General features: G+C 55.8%; 1 protein-coding gene across 4 annotated transcripts in view; it reads left to right on the top strand.

Annotated features, from left to right (window-relative positions):
• Positions 1-2,360: 2,360 nt before the first annotated feature.
• LOC116956727 (phospholipase D1-like) overlaps positions 2,361-21,623 on the top strand; it is a 100,159-nt gene continuing 80,896 nt past the window's right edge. Inside the window, exons 1-4 of one of the 4 annotated variants that reach the window (XM_076063663.1) lie at positions 2,361-2,439; positions 9,701-9,779; positions 19,539-19,601; positions 21,361-21,518. In XM_076063663.1, coding sequence (XP_075919778.1) covers positions 19,579-19,601; positions 21,361-21,518 — 181 coding nt within the window. In that variant the 5' untranslated portion in view covers positions 2,361-2,439; positions 9,701-9,779; positions 19,539-19,578. Of the gene's footprint in view, positions 2,440-9,700; positions 9,780-15,148; positions 15,239-19,538; positions 19,602-21,360; positions 21,519-21,623 lie in introns of those variants that run through there. The other 3 variants (XM_076063660.1, XM_076063661.1, XM_076063662.1) reach the window with 3 other exon arrangements.

The following is a 21,623-nucleotide window of genomic DNA, read 5'->3' as shown; positions in this document are numbered from 1 at the left end:
GTGAGTGTGTGTGTAAGTGAGTGTGTGTGTGAGTGTGTGTGTGAGTGAGTGTGTGAGTGAGCGTGTGAGTGAGTGAGCGAGTGAGAGAGTGTGTGAGCGTGTAAGTGTGTAAGTGTGTGAGTGAGTGTGTGTGTGAGTGTGTGAGTGAGCGAGTGTGAGTGAGTGTGTGTGTAAGTGTGTGTGTGAGATCATGCTGATGAACGCTTACTGCTCACTAATTGCCGTTTATCTCACGCAACGCCCCGTCGCCTCTCACAGCCGCTGGCACCGGGAGGGCGGGAGGGCGGGTGGGTGGGTGGGGGTCGCGATATGGCGACTCAACTGCGTCACACACGTAGCAGGCGCGACGTACAGGTGTGTAGGTGTAGGTGTGTGTGTGTAGGTGTGTGTAGGTGTGTGTGTAGGTGTGTGTAGGAGTGTGTGTGTGTAGGTGTGTGTGTGTAGGTGTGTGTAGGTGTGTGTAGGTGTGTGTGTGTAGGTGTGTGTGTGTAGGTGTGTGTAGGTGTGTGTGTAGGTGTGTGTGTGTAGGTGTATGTAGGTGTGTGTAGGTGTGTGTAGGTGTGTGTGTAGGTGTGTGTGTGTAGGTGTGTGTAGGTGTGTGTAGGTGTGTGTGTAGGTGTGTGTAGGTGTGTGTGTAGGTGTGTGTGTGTAGGTGTGTGTAGGTGTGTGTGTAGGTGTGTGTGTGTAGGTGTGTGTGTGTAGGTGTGTGTAGGTGTGTGTGTAGGTGTGTGTGTAGGTGTGTGTAGGTGTGTGTGTAGGTGTGTGTGTGTAGGTGTGTGTGTAGGTGTGTGTGTGTAGGTGTGTGTGTAGGTGTGTGTGTGTAGGTGTGTGTGTGTGTAGGTGTGTGTAGTTGTGTGTAGGTGTGTGTGTAGGTGTGTGTGCGTAGGTGTGTGTGTAGGTGTGTGTGTGTAGGTGTGTGTAGGTGTGTGTGTAGGTGTGTGTGTAGGTGTAGGTGTGTAGGTGTGTGTAGGTGTGTGTGTGTGTAGGTGTTTGTAGGTGTGTAGGTGTGTGTGTAGGTGTGTGTGTAGGTGTGTGTATGTGTGTGTGTAGGTGTGTGTATGTGTGTGTAGGTGTGTGTAGGTGTGTGTGTGTAGGTGTGTGTAGGTGTGTGTGTAGGTGTGTGTGTAGGTGTGTGTATGGTGTGTAGGTGTAGGTGTGTGTAGGTGTGTGTAGGTGTGTGTGTGTAGGTGTGTGTAGGTGTGTGTGTGTAGGTGTGTGTGTGTGTAGGTGTGTGTAGATGTGTGTGTGTGTAGGTGTGTGTAGGTGTGTGTGTGTAGGTGTGTGTGTGTATAGGTGTGTGTGTAGGTGTGTGTAGGTGTAGGTGTGTGTAGGTGTGTGTGTGTAGGTGTGTGTGTGTGTAGGTGTGTGTAGGTGTGTGTGTAGGTGTGTGTGTAGGTGTGTGTGTAGGTGTGTGTAGGTGTGTGTGTGTAGGTGTGTGTGTGTAGGTGTGTGTAGGTGTGTGTGTAGGTGTGTGTGTAGGTGTGTGTAGGTGTGTAGGTGTGTGTGTGTGTAGGTGTGTGTGTAGTTGTAGGTGTGTGTAGGTGTGTGTGTGTAGGTGTGTGTGTGTAGGTGTGTGTAGGTGTGTGTGTAGGTGTGTGTGTGCAGGTGTGTGTGTGTAGGTGTGTAGGTGTGTGTGTGTAGGTGTAGGTGTGTGTAGGTGTGTGTGTGTGTAGGTGTAGGTGTGTGTAGGTGTGTGTAGGTGTATGTGTGTGTAGGTGTGTGTGTGTAGGTGTGTGTGTGTAGGTGTGTGTGTGTAGGTGTGTAGGTGTGTGTGTGTAGGTGTTTAGGTGTGTGTAGGTGTGTGTGTAGGTGTAGGTGTGTGTAGGTGTGTAGGTGTATGTGTGTGTAGGTGTGTGTGTGTAGGTGTGTGTGTGTAGGTGTGTGTGTGTAGGTGTGTGTAGGTGTGTGTGTAGGTGTGTGTAGGAGTGTGTGTGTAGGTGTGTGTAAGTGTGTGTGTGTGTATGTGTGTGTGTAAGGTAGGTGTGTGTAGGTGTGTGTGTGTAGGTGTGTGTGTGTAGGTGTGTGTAGGTGTGTGTGTCTAGGTGTGTGTGTAGGTGTATGTGTGTGTAGGTGTATGTGTAGGTGTGTGTGTGTAGGTGTATAGGTGTGTATGTAGGTGTGTGTGTGTAGGTGTATGTGTGTGTAGGTGTATGTGTGTGTAGGTGTGTGTGTAGGTGTATGTGTGTGTAGGTGTGTGTGTGTAGGTGTGTGTGTGTAGGTGTGTGTGTGTAGGTGTATGTGTGTGTAAGTGTGTGTGTGTAGGTATGTGTGTGTAGGTGTGTGTGTGTATGTGTATGTGTGTGTAGGTGTATGTGTTTGTAGGTGTATGTGTGTAGGTGTGTGTGTGCGTGTTCACGTGGGTAAGTGTCCCCGCATTTGTGAGTAGGGTTAGAGTCCACGCCTGACCATAGCAGTCCAGGCGAGCGTACGGTTATACAGGTGAGTGTAGCAGGTGAGTGTATGTGTGTAGCAGGTGTGTGTAGCAGGTGTGTGTAGCAGGTGTGTGTATAGCAGGTGTGTGTGGCAGGTGTGTGTGTAGCAGGTGTGTGTAGCAGGTGAGTGTATGGTGCTACAGGTGTGTGTGTGTGTGTGTGTTTGTACGTGAGTGTATGGTTGTACAGGTGCGTGTGTGTTTGTAGGTGAGTGTATGGTTGTACAGGTGTGTGTGTGTGTGGGTAGGTGAGTGTATGGTTGTACAGGTGTGTGTGTGTAGGTGAGTGTATGGTTGTACAGGTGTGTGTGTAGGTGAGTGTATGGTTGTACAGGTGTGTGTGTGTAGGTGAGTGTATGGTTGTACAGGTGTGTGTGTGTGGGTAGGTGAGTGTAATGTTGTACAGGTGTGTGTGTGTGGGTAGGTGAGTGTATGGTTGTACAGGTGTGTGTGTGTGGGTTGGTGAGTGTATGGTTGTACAGGTGTGTGTGTAGGTGAGTATATGGTTGTACAGGTGTGTGTGTGTAGGCGAGTGTATGGTTGTACAGGTGTGTGTGTAGGTGAGTGTATGGTTGTACAGGTGTGTGTGTGTAGGTAAGTGTATGGTTGTACAGGTGTGTGTAGCAGGTCTGTGTGTGTGTAGCAGGTGAGTGTATGGTTGTACAGGTGTGTGTATGTAGCAGGTGAGTGTATGGTTGTACATGTGTGTGTGTGTAGGTGAGTGTATGGTTGTACAGGTGTGTGTGTGTAGGTGAGTGTATGGTTGTATAGGTCTGTGTAGCAGGTCTGTGTGTGTGTAGCAGGTGTGTGTAGCAGGTGAGTGTATTGTGCTACAGGTGTGTGTGTGTAGGTGAGTGTATGGTTGTACAGGTGTGTGTGTGTAGCAGGTGAGTGTATGGTTGTACAGGTGTGTGTGTGTGTAGGTGAGTGTATGGTTGTACAGGTGTGTGCGTGTGTGTGTGTAGGTGAGTGTATGGATCTACAGGTGTGTGTGTAGCAGGTGAGTGTATGGTTGTACAGGTGTGTGTGTACAGGTGAGTGTGTGTGTACAGGTGAGTGTGTGTGTGTACAGGTGAGTGTGTGTGTACACGTGAGTGTGTGTACAGGTGAGTGTGTGTGTGTGTGTACAGGTGAGTGTGTGAGTGTGTGTACAGGTGAATATGTGTGTGTACGGGTGAGTGTGTACAGGTGAGTGTGTGTGTGTACAGGTGAGTGTGGGTGTGTACAGGTGAGTGTGTGCGTGTGTACAGGTGAGTGTGTGTGTGTGTACAGGTGAGTGAGTGAGTATACAGGTGTGTATGTGTGTGTACAGGTGAGTGTGTGTGTACAGGTGAGTGTGTGTAGAGGTATGTGTGTACAGGTGAGTGTATATGTGTGTGTGTACAGGTGAGTGTGTGTGAGTGTGTGTACAGGTGTGTGTGTGTGTACAGGTGAGTGTGTGTACAGGTGAGTGTGTGTGTGTACAGGTGTGTGTATGTGTGTGTACAGGTGAGTGTGTGTGAGTGTGTGTACAGGTGTGTGTGTGTACAGGTGAGTGTGTGTGTGTACAGGTGAGTGTGTGTGTGTGTGTACAGGTGTGTGTGTCTGTACAGGTGAGTGTGTGTACAGGTGAGTGTGTACAGGTGAGTGTGTGTCTGTACAGGTGAGTGTGTGCGTGTGTACAGGTGAGTGTATGTGTGTGTACAGGTGAGTGTGTGTGTACAGGTGAGTGTGTGTACATGTGAGTGTGTGTGAGTGTGTGTACAGGTGGCTGGTAACCCCTCCACCTTTAATGAATTACCACTAAACCGCGAATTAAGTATATAATTAATAACCTTGTGCCGGAGGCCCCGGGGGGCCAGGCGTCTATGACGTCTCCTGGCCAAACCCCAATTGGCGGAGCCAGGAGATTGAATATCTACCCTCGGGGCTCCTCCAGAAACAACGAAAAACCACTACGGGTGGCCACGTGGAATGTTCGAACGCTCACTGCGGAGGAGAGGCTGCCACTCCTCTGTCGGGAGCTGGACCGGTGCCACCTGGATCTATGTGGCATTCACGAGGTCCGGTGGACCGGGTCTGGCTCCTGCCACCATGAGGGGTGGACAGTCCTCTACTCGGGGCAGCAGACTGCCAACCAACAGGGCGTGGCTCTTCTTTTGAACAAAAGAATGAAGGGGGCGTGGGAGCGTGGCGGTGAGGTGTGGGAAGCTGTAAGCCCCAGGCTACGTTGGGCTCGCCTTCCCATCAACCGGAGGCAAGGAATGGTGGTCGTGGTTACTTATGCCCCCACCGAAGATGAACATCCGTGGAGGGATGCAGGCAAAGCCGATGAGTCAGATGCCTTCTATGACCTCTTGTCACAGGTGCTGGCTAAAGTGGCCTCTCGGGATAGAGTCATCATGTTGGGTGACTTCAATGCCCGAGTTGGTCATGATACTGGCACCTGGTCTGGAGTGATTGGACGGCATGGGCCAGATAAGCTCAATAACAACGGTAGGAGGCTGCTAGATTTTTGTGCAGCCCATGGGCTTGTAATTACCAACACGCTGTTCCGGCCTCGGCGCGTCCACGCAACGTCATGGATGCATGCCGGGTCCAGGCGAAAACATCTGCTGGACTACATAGTGACGGACCAGCGGATGCGAGCCCATGTCCTTGACACCAGGACCTACCGTGGAGCTGATCTGCCCTCTGACCATCGACTAGTCATCTGTAAGATGCGCCTGCCATTCTTCCACTCCGGTGGTGGGTGTACACCCAGGACCCCATTCCAACATAAAGTGGCCTGGTCTCAGTTATCTGATGAAAGTTGCAAGCGAGAATTTCATCATCGCTTGCGGCTGGGATTGGCATCATCCCCGACTCATCCTGATGTCGAGGGTAAATGGGCGAGGTTTAGGACTGTGACTCATGCAGCTGCAATGGCTGCTTTGGCTACGGGGTCCAGACCTCCCCAGAGACCCTGGCTGATAGAGGAGGTGTTCAGGATGGTTGAGAAAAAGCGACAGGCCCACTGTCATGGGCTACAGAATCCCACGTCAGAGAATGAGGAGGCTTACCGCAGCCTTCGCTCGGAGGTTCGGAGAGCCGTGAGGCGCTGCAGGGATGGGTGGTGGTCGCGGGTTGCTGAAGAGATGGAGTCTGCCTCGGTGGCCCGTGATCACGGGTCTCTATTTAACTCCATCAAAAAAGTAACCTGCAGCGCCAGACCTATTACCATCATTAGGGGAAAAAACGGAGACCCAATCTCCGACCCCCAGGAACAGGTTTGCAGATTTGCTGAGCATTTCTATGAGGTCCTGGGGGAGGGAAAATCCCTCAGCCAGGAAAACATCGTGGCACAAAGTGAGGATGACCCTGCTGAGGATGCGGGGCCTCAAATATTGGAAGAAGTCACCCCCTGTGAGTGGCTGGCTGAGGTGCCATCTGTTGAGGAAGTACTGAAGGCGATCCGGAGTCTGAGACCAGGAAAGGCAGCGGGCAGAGATGATCTCCCAAGCGAAATGCTGAGGGAGGGTGGCGTTTGTGCACAGACTGCCCTATATGACATCATAACAACATTCTGGACCACTGGACGGGTTCCGCAGGATTGGAAGTATGCCTTGGTGGCCCCCCTTTTTAAGAAGGGCGACCGCACAGACTGTAACAACTACAGGGGCATCTCACTCCTCAGTGTGCCGGAAAGGTCCTGGCAAGGATTATTCAACATCGCCATGCCAGGCACGCTGAGGAGAGGCTTGCGGAGCCCTAATACGGGTTCAGGAAAGGGCGGTCCTGCACAGATGGCATATTTTCTGTCCGTCTGCTACAGCAGAGGTGTAGGGAATTCCAACAAGACCTACATCTCTGCTTTATTGACCTGGTCAAGGCCTATGATACCATCAGTAGGCCTGGGCTCTGGGTTGTTCTTCGTGCTTTTGGAGTACCTGACCCTCTGCTCAAGATCATTAAGGACCTTCATGACGGTGAGCGGGCCCGGGTAAAACTACGTGGCCGGGAGTCAGAGCCATTCCCTGTACACCTTGGGGTGCGACAGGGATGTCCTCTGGCTCTCACATTATTTAACATCTATTTGACCACGTAGTTCGTGAAGCCTTCAATAGCTCTACCGGGGGAATCTCCATATGGCAGAGATATAATGGGAGGCTGATCGATGCCCGGGTGCGGTCAAGGGATGGCTCCCTATTGCCCAACCACGTTATGTATGCTGATGATTTGGTAATAGCTGCTCATTCAGAGGAGGAGTTGGAGACGCTGCTGCTGAGACTGGAGCGTGCCACTAAGAGGTGGGGCCTTACCATCAGCCCCACCAAAACTAAGCACCTGCCTGGGTATTTTGTACCATCGGACACTCCACCTCCACAACTCCCAATCGGTGATGGGGCAGTTGTGGAGAGGGTGGAGAGTTTCCCATACCTGGGCATCGTGCTTATGACTGGCTCCAGTTTAACAGCAGAGGTCTCACTCCGAATCAGTCGAGCGGCAATATCTTTTCATTGGTTGCGTAACGCTGTGTGGAAGCTACCTGGTCTGTCGCTCCGCACTAAGCTTCAGGTCGTCTCGGCCACGGCCATTCCCTCCCTTCTCTACGCTTGCGAAACATGGACCCCCCTGGTGGAGCATCTTCGCCGGTTAGAAACATTTGGGCTGGCCTGCCTGCGATCCATCCTGGGTTTGACCAGACTGGATTGTGTGGGGGGCTCGCAGGTCCTTGGAAGATCTGGGCAAGGTCCCGTCGGTGGGCTCCTCCTGCAGGCAAGGCTGCGGTGGCTGGGTCATGTGGCCCGCATGCCCAGCCACCGCATGCCGGGGCAGCTTTTGTTCGACCGGGTTGAGGGGCTAAACGGGCGCGGCACGGGCTAGAGAAGAGATGGAGTGATGTGGTACAGGAGGACGTGGAGCTGAGTGGACTTGCCGATGACTGGTACCAGCGGTGTCAAGATCGGCCTCTGTGGAGGAGGCTCGTGAAGGACGCTACTGGGCAGTTGGAGGCAGTCGCCCTCCAACAACAACGGAGGGCGGAGGAGCGACGCTCACAACAACGAGCAGAGCGCCGGGTGGCTAAAGCACAGCAGGTTGGCACAGTAGGGGGCACAGGTGGTGCATCAGCCAGTCATCTCAGTCAGTCGACCCGTGGCACCTGGGTCTGCCCCGTGACCTCCTGCCAGCGGGCGTTCGACACTTCACGTGGCCTCAGGGTGCACATAGCCTGGCACAAGCGTCGTGGTGACGTCACCGCCACTTAGTGGCGAATGGCGGTTGTTGTTGTTGTATGGTTGTACAGGTGTGTGTAGGTGAGTGTATGGTTGTACAGGTGTGTGTGTAGCAGGTGAGTGTATCGGTGTACAGGTGTGTGTGTAGGTGAGTGTATGGTTGTACAGGTGTGTGTGTGTAGGTGAGTGTATGTGTGTACAGGTGAGTGTGTGAGTTTGTGTACAGGTGAGTGTGTGTGTGTGTACAGGTGAGTGTGTACAGGTGAGTGTATGTGTACAAGTGAGTGTGTGCGTGTGTACAGGTGAGTGTGTGTGTGTAGAGGTGAGTGAGTGTGTGTACAGGTGTGTGTATGTGTGTGTACAGGTGAGTGTGTGTATGTGTGTACAGGTGTGTGTGTGTGTACACGTGAGTGTGTGTGTGTGTGTGTACAGGCGAATGTGTGTGTGTACAGGTGAGTGTGTTTGTGTGTGTACAGGTGAGTGAGTGTGTGTGTACAGGTGAATGTGTGTGTGTACAGGTGAGTGTGTGTGTGTGTGTACAGGTGAGTGTGTGTGTACAGGTGAATGTGTGTGTGTGTGTACAGGTGAATGTGTGTGTGTACAGGTGAGTGTGTGTGTGTGTGTACAGGTGAGGGTGTGTGTGTGTGTACAGGTTAGTGTGTGTGTGTGTACAGGTGAGTGAGTGTGTGTGTACAGGTGAGTGTGTGTGTACAGGTGAATGTGTGTGTGTGTACAGGTGAGTGAGTGTGTGTGTACAGGTGAGTGAGTGTGTGTGTGTGTACAGGTGAGTGTGTGTGTGTACAGGTGAGTGTGTGTGTGTGTGTACAGGTGAGTGAGTGTGTGTGTACAGGTGAGTGAGTGTGTGTGTACAGGTGAGTGTGTGTGTGTGTACAGGTGAGTGAGTGTGTGTGTACAGGTGAGTGAGTGTGTGTGTGTACAGGTGAGTGTGTGTGTGTGTGTACAGGTGAGTGTGTGTGTGTGTACAGGTGAGTGTGTGTGTGTACAGGTGAGTGTGTGTGTACAGGTGAGTGTGTGTGTGTACAGGTGAGTGAGTGTGTGTGTACAGGTGAGTGTGTGTGTGTACAGGTGAGTGTGTGTGTGTACAGGTGAGTGTGTGTGTACAGGTGAGTGTGTGTGTACAGGTGAGTGAGTGTGTGTGTACAGGTGAGTGTGTGTGTGTGTGTGTACAGTTGAGTGTGTGTGTACAGGTGAGTGTGTGTGTGTACAGGTGAGTGTGTGTGTACAGGTGAGTGTGTGTGTGTACAGGTGAGTGTGTGTGTACAGGTGAGTGTGTGTGTGTGTGTACAGGTGAGGGTGTGTGTGCGTGTACAGATGAGTGAGTGTGTGTGTACAGGTGAGTGAGTGTGTGTGTGTACAGGTGAGTGTGTGTGTGTGTACAGGTGAGTGTGTGTGTGTGTGTACAGATGAGTGTGTTTGTGTGTGTACAGGTGAGTGAGTGTGTGTGTACAGGTGAGTGAGTGTGTGTGTACAGGTGAGTGTGTGTGTGTGTGTACAGGTGAGTGAGTGTGTGTGTACAGGTGAGTGTGTGTGTACAGGTGAGTGAGTGTGTGTGTACAGGTGAGTGTGTGTGTGTACAGGTGAGTGTGTGTGTGTACAGGTGAGTGTGTGTGTACAGGTGAGTGAGTGTGTGTGTACAGGTGAGTGTGTGTGTGTGTGTGTACAGGTGAGTGTGTGTGTACAGGTGAGTCTGTGTGTGTACAGGTGAGTGTGTGTGTACAGGTGAGTGTGTGTGTGTACAGGTGAGTGTGTGTGTACAGGTGAGTGTGTGTGTGTGTGTGTAAAGGTGAGGGTGTGTGTGTGTGTACAGGTGAGTGTGTGTGTGTACAGGTGAGTGTGTGTGTGTGTGTACAGGTGAGTGTGTGTGTGTACAGCTGAGTGAGTGTGTGTGTGTACAGGTGAGTGTGTGTGTGTGTACAGGTGAGTGTGTGTGTGTGTACAGGTGAATGTATGTGTGTGTGTGTACAGGTGAGTGTGTGTGTGTGTACAGGTGAATGTGTGTGTGTGTACAGGTGAGTGTGTGTGTGTACAGGTGAGTGTGTGTGTGTGTGTACAGGTGCGGGGTTGGCCCGGGCAGTGCTCGGCGTGGTTCACGATGAGCGGCGATCCCCGAGTGGAACCCAGCACTGACTGAGGTCTGTACACACACACACATACACACACACACATACACACATTCACCTGTAGACACATACATACACACACACGTACACATTCACCTGTACACACATACACACACACATTCACCTGTACACACACACATACACACACACATTCACCTGTACACACATACATACACACACACACGTACACACACAGACACACACATACACACACGTACACACACACACGTACACACACACACGTACACACACACACAGATACACACACGTTCACAGACACACACAGACACACACGTACACACACACGTACACACACACACGTACACACACACACGTACACACACACATACACACACACGTACACACACACACACGTACACACACACACACGTACACACACACGTACACACACACAGATACACACACGTTCACAGACACACACAGACACACACACACGTACACACACACACGTACACACACACGTACACACACACACGTACACACACACACGTACACACACACACGTACACACACACGTACACACACACGTACACACACACACACGTACACACACACACGTACACACACACACGTACACACACACACATACACACACACGTACACACACAGACACACACACACACAGACACACACGTACACACACACGTACACACACACACGTACAGACACACAGCGAGGGCCGGCAGGTAGGGGCTGTGGTGGCTCACAATAGCCGTGTCACCACAGACGCCACCTCCCCTGCGTGAGTCGCAGGGTGCAAGGTCCCACCGACATCGCGCTGGGTCGGGCCTCGCCCCGTGTCCACAGCAGCACGGGAGGAGGGGCGCTTAGCGGGGTCACTGCCAGCCCCGTGACGGGGTCACTGTTGACTCACGCTCACCACCCTCACGGCCTTTGAATTGATAACTTTTTTTTACACTTCACGAACTAACTAACTAACCAACGATGTTGCTGGAGTGGGGGAGGGGGGGGTTAACCAGGCTAAGGTCCCCCACGACTCAGTTGTTTTTCAGCCGCGGGTCAAAATTATAGCGAGGTCAACGGCGTGGACATTTATAGCGGGAGTCAAATCACCGTGGACACGTAGTGACCACCAAGGAGAGGTAGTCAACATCTCACAGACACACACAAATATATAATACAGCAGGCGTCAGGGTCGGGGTCGAACCCACGACTTCCTGTGTACCAGGCGAGGTAGTCAACATCTCACAGACACACACAAATATATAATACAGCAGGCGTCAGTGTCGGGGTCGAACCCACGACTTCCTGTGTACCAGGCGAGGTAGCCAACATCTCACAGACACACACAAATATATAATACAGCAGGCGTCAGGGTCGGGATCGAACCCACGGCTTCCTGTGTACCAGGCGAGGTAGCCAACATCTCACAGACACACACGAATATATAATACAGCAGGCGTCAGGGTCGGGATCGAACCCACGATTTCCTGTGTACCAGGCGAGGTAGTCAACGTCTCACAGACACACACAAATATATAATACTGCAGGCGTCAGGGTCGGGGTCGAACCCACGACTTCCTGTGTACCAGGCGAGGTAGCCAACATCTCACAGACACACACAAATATATAATACAGCAGGCGTCAGGGTCGGGATCGAACCCACGACTTCCTGTGTACCAGGCGAGGTAGTCAACATCTCACAGACACACACAAATATATAATATAGCAGGCGTCAGGGTCGGGGTCGAACCCACGACTTCCTGTGTACCAGGCGAGGTAGCCAACATCTCACAGACACACACAAATATATAATACAGCAGGCGTCAGGGTCGGGATCGAACCCACGATTTCCTGTGTACCAGGCGAGGTAGTCAACATCTCACAGACACACACAAATATATAATACAGCAGGCGTCAGGGTCGGGGTCGAACCCACGACTTCCTGTGTACCAGGCGAGGTAGTCAACATCTCACAGACACACACAAATATATAATATAGCAGGCGTCAGGGTCGGGATCGAACCCACGACTTCCTGTGCACCTGGCGAGGTAGTCAACATCTCACAGACACACACAAATATATACAGCAGGCGTCAGGGTCGGGATCAAACCCAAGACTTCCTGTGTACCAGGCGAGGTAGTCAACATCTCACAGACACACACACATATATACAGCAGGGAGACAAAGGCGGCCGGGCGTGGTGTTGGCCACCAACCCCCTCGTGTGCCGTGCCGGCCTTCATAGGTGCTCGCTAACAGCACTTGCCCCTACAGTCTGAGAGAGAGAGACACCCAGACCCAGTGCTCTAACCCAGACTCTCAGTGTCTCTGACACGGCCATTGTGAACCCCCTGAGAGAGACACCCAGACCAAGGGCTCGAACCCAGACTCTCAGTGTCTCTGACCCGGCCATTGTGAACCCCCAGAGAGAGAGAGAGAGACACCCAGACCCAGGGCTCGAACCCAGACTCTCAGTGTCTCTGACCCGGCCATTGTGAACCCCCAGAGAGAGAGAGAGACACCCAGACCCAGGGCTTAAACCCAGACTCTCAGTGTCTCTGACACGGCCATTGTGAACCCCCAGAGAGAGAGAGACACCTAGACCCAGGGCTCGAACCCAGACTCTCAGTGTCTCTGACTCGGCCATCGTGAACCCCCAGAGAGAGACACCCAGACCCAGGGCTCGAACCCAGACTCTCAGTGTCTCTGACACGGCCATCGTGAACCCCCTGAGAGGGAGACACCCAGACCCAGGGCTCGAACCCAGACTCTCAGTGTCCTCGACCCGGCCATTGTGAACACCCTCATCTCTTCTAGATTTAAAGCTTTCGTGACTGCTAGGATCCATACTCTTTGGTTCTATTGGGTAAAGTCACGTAGGTAAAAAATAAAATAATAAAAATCATGACGTTTCGGCCACAACACAAGAGACCCAGGGCTTGAACCCAGACTCTCAGTGTCTCTGACACGGCCATTGCGATCCACTCCACAACCGCCCGACCCATTCCGGGGTCACTGCGATTCTGGGCGACCGCCCTGGGCCCCTATGGACAGCCCCGGGGCCCTGGGCCCCAAATCGCCACCGAGACCAGAATGTTGTGCTGATGCCACAGGAGGAATCCGATGAGCCATGAAGCGCTTTTCTGTCTGTTTCACTCGCAGACGTCCACTCGTTTCACAACGTGAATTAGATCCTTGGGGGACCCCATCCCCCCCTCCCCCCATCCCCCAACACCCCTCCCCCCTCCCCCTACGCCGTCCAAGCCGCGCTGTGGGCACCAAGGGCTGGGGATTGAACTCTGAACTTGGCGGAAGGAGGGCAAAAGGCAAAGACAAAGACCACCCCTGTAGCCTCCATCAGGCTGCTGGGGCAAGTGCAGTGAGCGGCGAGTAGCAGCAGCGCCACGCGAGGTGCGCTGGCTGGGTGGGTGGCAGGCGCCACGCCCGGCCGCCTTTGTCTCCCCGGTGGCGATTATTAACTGCACGCGGCGCCGTCTTAGCGGGGACTCGTTTGAGGCTGAGTGGACCTAGGGGCCGCCCAGGGCTGTAGACAAACACGGGGATGGAGCCAGCCCGTACCAACTGGGCGAGCAGGTTAATCATTGACTCGTCCATTGTTAGCGAGCCGTGCCTTGTGCCAACCACCCCCACCCACCCACCTACACCCCCACCCACCCACCCACCTACACCCCCACCCACCCACCGAGACCCCCACCCACCCACCCAGACTCCCACCCACCCAGACTCCCACCCACCCAGACCCCCACTCACCCACCCAGACCCCCACTCACCCACCCAGACCCCCACTCACCCACCCAGACCCCCACTCACCCCACACCCACCCAGACCCCACTCACCCACCCAGACTCCCACCCACCCAGACCCCCACTCACCCACCCACCCAGACCCCCACCCACGCACCCAGACCCACACTCACCCACCCAGACCCCCACCCACCCACCCAGACCCCCACTCACCCACCCAGACCCCCACTCACCCACCCAGACCCCCACTCACCCACCTAGACCCCCACTCACCCCCACCCACCCAGACCCCACTCACCCACCCACCCAGACTCCCACCCACCCACCCAGACCCCCACTCACCCACCCCCCACCCACCCAGACCCCCACTCACCAACCCACCCACCCACCCAGACCCCCACCCACCCACCCAGACCCCCACTCACCCACCCAGACCCCCACTCACCCACCCACCCACCCAGACCCCCACTCACCCACCCACCCACCCAGACCCCCACTCACCCACCCACCCACCCAGACCCCCACTCACCCACCCACCCACCCAGACCCCCACTCACCCACCCACCCACCCACCCAGACCCCCACTCACCCACCCACCCACCCAGACCCCCACTCACCCACCCACCCACCCAGACCCCCACTCACCCACCCACCCACCCAGACCCCCACTCACCCACCCACCCACCCAGACCCCCACTCACCCACCCACCCACCCAGACCCCCACTCACCCACCCACCCACCCAGACCCCCACTCACCCACCCACCCACCCAGACCCCCACTCACCCACCCACCCACCCTGACCCCCACTCACCCACCCACCCAGACCCCCACTCACCCACCCACCCACCCAGACCCCCACTCACCCACCCACCCACCCAGACCCCCACTCACCCACCCACCCAGACCCCCACTCACCCACCCACCCAGACCCCCACTCACCCACCCACCCACCCAGACCCCCACTCACCCACCCAGACCCCCACTCACCCACCCACCCACCCAGACCCCCACTCACCCACCCACCCACCCAGACCCCCACTCACCCACCCACCCACCCAGACCCCCACTCACCCACCCACCCACCCAGACCCCCACTCACCCACCCAGACCCCCACTCACCCACCCACCCACCCAGACCCCCACTCACCCACCCACCCAGACCCCCACTCACCCACCCAGACCCCCACTCACCCACCCAGACCCCCACTCACCCACCCAGACCCCCACTCACCTACCCCCCACCCACCCAGACCCCCACTCACCCACCCACCCAGACCCACACTCACCCACCCACCCAGACCCCCACTCACCCACCCACCCAGACCCCCACTCACCCACCCACCCAGACCCACACTCACCCACCCACCCAGACCCCCACTCACCCACCCAGACCCCCACTCACCTACCCCCCACCCACCCAGACCCCCACTCACCCACCCACCCAGACCCCCACTCACCCACCCACCCAGACCCCCACTCACCCACCCACCCAGACCCCCACTCACCCACCCACCCAGACCCCCACTCACCCACCCACCCAGACCCACACTCACCCACCCACCCAGACCCAGTACCCTACCCACCCACCCACCCCCCACAGTCCCCCACCCACCCCTCACCCTCCCCCACCCGCCCAGTCCCCCAGAGCCCCTTCCCCACGTGACGCTGCGCGCCGTGCGGAAAAAACACGCGGGGACAGATCGCTGATGGTGACCGCGCCGTGAGACACAGGGAGAGACACGAGGGAGACACGGGGAGACACGGGGGAGACACGGGAGAGACACGGGGAGACACGAGGGAGACACGGGGAGACACGAGGGAGACACGGGGAGACACGGGGAGACACGGGGGAGAGACACGGGGAGACACGGGGGAGACACGAGGGAGACACGGGGAGACACGAGTGAGACACGGGGAGACACGAGGGAGACACGGGGAGACACGGGGGGAGACACGGGGAGAGACACGAGGGGACACGGGGGAGACACGGGGAGAGACACGGGGGAGACACGGGGGAGACACGAGGGAGACACGGGGAGAGACACGGGGGGAGACACGGGGAGACACGGGGAGACACGAGGGAGACACGAGGGAGACACGGGGAGACACGAGGGAGACACGGGGAGACACGGGGGGAGACACGGGGAGAGACACGAGGGGAAACACGGGGGAGACACGGGGAGAGACACGGGGAGACACGAGGGAGACACGGGGAGACACGGGGAGACACGGGGAGAGACACGGGGAGACACGAGGGAGACACGGGGGAGACACGGGGAGACACGGGGGAGACACGAGGGAGACACGAGGGAGACACGGGGAGACACGGGGAGACACGAGGGAGACACGGGGAGACACGGGGGGAGACACGGGGAGAGACACGAGGGGAAACACGGGGGAGACACGGGGAGAGACACGGGGAGACACGAGGGAGACACGGGGAGACACGGGGAGACACGAGGGAGACACGGGGAGAGACACGGGGAGACACGAGGGAGACACGGGGAGACACGGGGAGACACGGGGAGACACGAGGGAGACACGGGGAGACACGGGGGAGACACGGGGAGACACGGGGGAGACACGAGGGAGACACGGGGAGACACGAGGGAGACACGGGGAGACACGGGGAGACACGGGGGGAGACACGGGGGGAGACACGGGGAGAGACACGAGGGGAAACACGGGGGAGACACGGGGAGACACGGGGGAGACACGGGGAGACACGGGGGAGACACGGGGGAGAGACACGGGGGAGACACGGGGAGAGACACGGGGGGAGACACGGGGAGACACGGGGAGACACGGGGGGAGACACGGGGAGAGACACGGGGAGAGACACGGGGGAGACACGGGGAGACACGGGGGAGACACGGGGAGAGACACGAGGGAGACACGGGGGAGACACGGGGGAGACACGAGGGAGACACGGGGGAGACACGAGGGAGACACGGGGGAGACACGGGGAGACACGGGGGGAGACACGAGGGGAGACACGGGGGAGACACGGGAGAGACACGGGAGAGACACGAGGGGAGACACGGGGGAGACACGGGGAGACACGGGGGAGACACGGGGGGAGACACGGGGGGAGACACGGGGAGACACGGGGGAGACACGGGGGGAGACACGGGGGGAGACACGGGGGGAGACACGGGGGGAGACACGGGGGAGACACGGGGAGAGACACGGGGGGAGACACGGGGAGACACGGGGAGAGACACGAGGGAGACACGGGGGGAGACACGAGGGGAAACACGGGGGAGACACGGGAGAGACACGGGGGGAGACACGGGGAGAGACACGGGGAGACACGAGGGAGACACGGGGAGACACGGGGAGACACGAGGGAGACACGGGGAGACACGGGGGAGACACGAGGGAGACACGGGGAGACACGGGGGAGACACGAGGGAGACACGAGGGAGACACGGGGAGACACGAGGGAGACACGGGGAGACACGGGGAGACACGGGGGGAGACACGGGGGGAGACACGGGGAGAGACACGAGGGGAAACACGGGGGAGACACGGGGAGACACGGGGGAGACACGGGGAGACACGGGGGAGACACGGGGGAGAGACACGGGGGAGACACGGGGAGAGACACGGGGGGAGACACGGGGAGAGACACGGGGGAGACACGGGGAGACACGGGGAGACACGGGGAGACACGGGGGGAGACACGGGGAGAGACACGGGGAGAGACACGGGGGAGACACGGGGAGACACGGGGGAGACACGGGGAGAGACACGAGGGAGACACGGGGGAGACACGGGGGAGACACGAGGGAGACACGGGGGAGACACGAGGGAGACACGGGGGAGACACGGGGAGACACGGGGGGAGACACGAGGGGAGACACGGGGGAGACACGGGAGAGACACGGGAGAGACACAAGGGGAGACACGGGGGAGACACGGGGAGACACGGGGGAGACACGGGGGGAGACACGGGGGGAGACACGGGGAGACACGGGGGAGACACGGGGAGAGACACGGGGGGAGACACGGGGAGACACGGGGGGAGACACGGGGGGAGACACGGGGGGAGACACGGGGAGACACGGGGGAGACACGGGGAGAGACACGGGGGGAGACACGGGGAGACACGGGGAGAGACACGAGGGAGACACGGGGGGAGACACGAGGGGAAACACGGGGGAGACACGGGAGAGACACGGGGGGAGACACGGGGAGAGTCACGGGGAGAGACACGGGGGGAGACACGGGGGGAGACACGGGGAGACACGGGGGAGACACGGGGAGAGACACGAGGGAGACACGGGAGAGACACGGGGAGACACGGGGAGACACGGGGAAACACGGGGGAGACACGGGAGAGACACGGGAGAGACACGGGGAGACACGGGGGGAGGCACGAGGGAGACACGAGGAAGACACGGGGGAGACACGGGGAGAGACACGAGGGGAGACACGAGGGGAGACACACGGAGACACGAGGGAGACACGGGGAGACACAGGGGGAGACACGGGGAGAGACACGAGGGGAGACACGAGGGGAGACACACGGAGACACGAGGGGAGACACGAGGGGAGACACACGGAGACACGGGGAGACACGGGGGGAGACACGGGGAGACACGGGGGGAGACACGGGGGGAGACACGAGGGAGACGCGGGGGGAGACGCGGGGGGAGACACGTGGGGAGACACACGGAGACACGGGGAGACACGGGGGGAGACACGGGGAGACACGGGGGGAGACACGGGGGGAGACACGAGGGAGACGCGGGGGGAGACGCGGGGGGAGACACGTGGGGAGACACGGGGGAGACACGGGGGAGAGACGTGGGGGGAGACACGAGGGAGACACGAGGGAGACACGGGGAGACACGAGGGAGACAGCTGCTGTGTAGTAAGACTCTGGTGTGGTGTGTAGTGAGTGGTGTGTAGTGATACTGTGTGTAGTGAGACTCTGGTGTGTAGTGAGACTCTGGTGTGTAGTGAGTGGTGTGTAGTGAGACTCTGGTGTGTAGTGTCTCTGGTGTGTAGTGAGTGGTGTGTAGTGAGACTCTGGTGTGTAGTGAGACTCTGGTGTGTAGTGAGTCTCTGGTGTGTAGTGAGACTCTGGTGTGTAGTGAGACTCTGGTGTGTAGTGAGACTCTGGTGTGTAGTGAGACTCTGGTGTGTAGTGAGACTCTGGTGTGTAGTGAGACTCTGGTGTGTAGTGAGACTCTGGTGTGTAGTGAGACTCTGGTGTGTAGTGAGACTCTGGTGTGTAGTGAGACTCTGGTGTGTAGTGAGTGGTGTGTAGTGAGACTGTGTGTAGTGTGTAGTGAGACTCTGGTGTGTAGTGAGACTCTGGTGTGTAGTGAGTGGTGTGTAGTCAGACTGTGTGTAGTGTGTAGTGAGACTCTGGTCTGGTGTGTAGTGAGACTCTGGTGTGTAGTGAGACTCTGGTGTGTAGTGAGTGGTGTGTAGTCAGACTGTGTGTAGTGTGTAGTGAGACTCTGGTGTGTAGTGAGACTCTGGTCTGGTGTGTAGTGAGACTGTGTGTAGTGAGACTCTGGTGTGTAGTGATACTGTGTGTAGTGAGTGGTGTGTAGTGAGTGGTGTGTAGTGAGTGGTGTGTAGTGATACTGTGTGTAGTGAGTGGTGTGTAGTGAGTGGTGTGTAGTGAGTGGTGTGTAGTGAGTGGTGTGTAGTGATACTGTGTAGTGAGTGGTGTGTAGTGAGACTGTGTGTAGTGAGTGGTGTGTAGTGAGACTGTGTGTAGTGAGTGGTGTGTAGTGAGTCTGTAGTGAGTAGTGTGTAGTGTGACTGTGTGTAGTGAGACTGTGTGTAGTGAGTGGTGTGTAGTGAGACTGTGTGTAGTGAGACTGTGTGTAGTGAGTGGTGTGTAGTGTGACTGTGTGTAGTGAGACTGTGTGTAGTGTGTAGTGTGACTGTGTGTAGTGTGTAGTGTGACTGTGTGTAGTGTGTAGTGAGACTGTGTGACTGTGTGTAGTGTGACTGTGTATAGTGAGACTGTAGTGAGTCTCTCGTCTGCTTTGTAGGATTCTCTGCTGCCTGGAGGTGGTTCAGCACTGACTGAGGATGCCTTCAAATCGAGAGCACAGGTAAGCATTGATGACGAGGTGGATGAAGTGTGATCTAGTTAATGATGACGAGGTGGACGAGGTGTGGTCTAGTTAATGATGAGGTGGATGAGGTGTGATCTAGTCAATGATAACGAGGTGGATGAGGTGTGGTCTAGTTAATGATGACGAGGTGGATGAGGTGGATGAGGTGTGATCTAGTTAATAATGATGAGGTGGACGAGGTGTGATCTAGTTAATAATAACGAGGTGGATGAGGTGTGATCTAGTTAATAATGACGAGGTGGACGAGGTGTGATCTAGTTAATGATGAGGTGGATGAGGTGTGATCTAGTTAATAATGACGAGGTGGACGAGGTGTGATCTAGTTAATGATGAGGTGGATGAGGTGTGATCTAGGTAATAATGAGGTGGATGAGGTGTGATCTAGTTAATAAGGACGAGGTGGACGAGGTGTGATCTAGTTAATGATGAGGTGGATGAGGTGTGATCTAGTTAATGATGATGAGGTGGATGAGGTGTGGTCTAGTTAATGATGAGGTGGATGAGGTGTGACCTAGTTAATGATGAGGTGGATGAGGTGTGACCTAGTTAATGATGATGAGGTGGATGAGGTGTGGTCTAGTTAATGATGAGGTGGATGAGGTGTGACCTAGTTAATGATGATGAGGTGGATGAGGTGTGACTTAGTTAATGATGACGAGGTGGATGAGGTGGATGAGGTGTGATCTAGTTAATGATGAGGTGGATGAGGTGTGATCTAGTTAGTGATGACGAGGTGGATGAGGTGTGATCTAGTTAATGATGATGAGGTGGATGAGGTGGATGAGGTGTGATCTAGTTAATGATGAGGTGGATGAGGTGTGATCTAGTTAATAATAACGAGGTGGATGAGGTGTGATCTAGTCAATGATGATGAGGTGGATGAGGTGTGATCTAGTCAATGATGATGAGGTGGATGAGGTGTGATCTAGTCAATGATGAGGTGGATGAGGTGTGGTCTAGTTAATGACGAGGTGGATGAGGTGTGGTCTAGTTAATGATGAGGTGGATGAGGTGTGATCTAGTTAATAACGAGGTGGATGAGGTGTGATCTAGTTAATGACGAGGTGGATGAGGTGTGATCTAGTTAATAATGAGGTGGATGAGGTGTGATCTAGTTTATAATGACGAGGTGGATGAGATGTGATCTACTTAATAAGGACGAGGTGGACGAGGTGTGATCTAGTTAATGATGAGGTGGATGAGGTGTGGTCTAGGTAATGATGAGGTGGATGAGGTGTGATCTAGTTAGTGATGACGAGGTGGACGAGGTGTGATCTAGTTAATAATGAGGTGGATGAGGTGTGGTCTAGGTAATGATGAGGTGGATGAGGTGTGATCTAGTTAATAATGAGGTGGATGAGGTGTGATCTAGTTAGTGATGACGAGGTTGACGAGGTGTGATCTAGTTAATGATGACGAGGTGGATGAGGTGTGATCTAGTTAATGATGAGGTGGATGAGGTGTGATCTAGTTAATGATGAGGTGGATGAGATGTGATCTACTTAATAAGGACGAGGTGGACGAGGTGTGATCTTGTCAATGATGACGAGGTGGATGAGGTGGATGAGGTGTGATCTAGTTAATGATGAGGTGGATGAGGTGTGATCTAGTTAATGACGAGGTGGATGAGGTGTGGTCTAGTTAATGATGAGGTGGATGAGGTGTGGTCTAGTTAATGATGAGGTGGATGAGATGTGGTCTCGTTAATAATGACGAGGTGGATGTCCCGTGCCAGGTTGGCACAGGTCCGCGTGTCTCGGACTCGGCCTGCCGGAGGAGGTGGAGGAGGTGGAGGAGGTGGAGGAGGTGGGGACGACTCAAGTCTCACGCTCAGCTGTGAGCAACTAGTCTCGGATCACGTGGTCCGGACTGACGATGAGAGCAGCCAGATCGGTACCCAGACTCACCCACACACTCACTCACTTACACACTCACACTCTTACACACTCACTTACACACTCACTTACACACTCACCCACACACTCACTCACTTACACA

The sequence above is a fragment of the Petromyzon marinus genome, unplaced genomic scaffold (assembly GCF_048934315.1).
Source record: "Petromyzon marinus isolate PM22_M1 ecotype Great Lakes invasive population unplaced genomic scaffold, UKy_Petmar_22M1.pri1.0 PM_Scaffold_17, whole genome shotgun sequence".
Lineage (NCBI taxonomy): Eukaryota > Metazoa > Chordata > Hyperoartia > Petromyzontiformes > Petromyzontidae > Petromyzon > Petromyzon marinus.
Note: the sequence above shows the minus strand (reverse complement) of the source record. Positions and strands in the feature narration are given on the sequence as shown.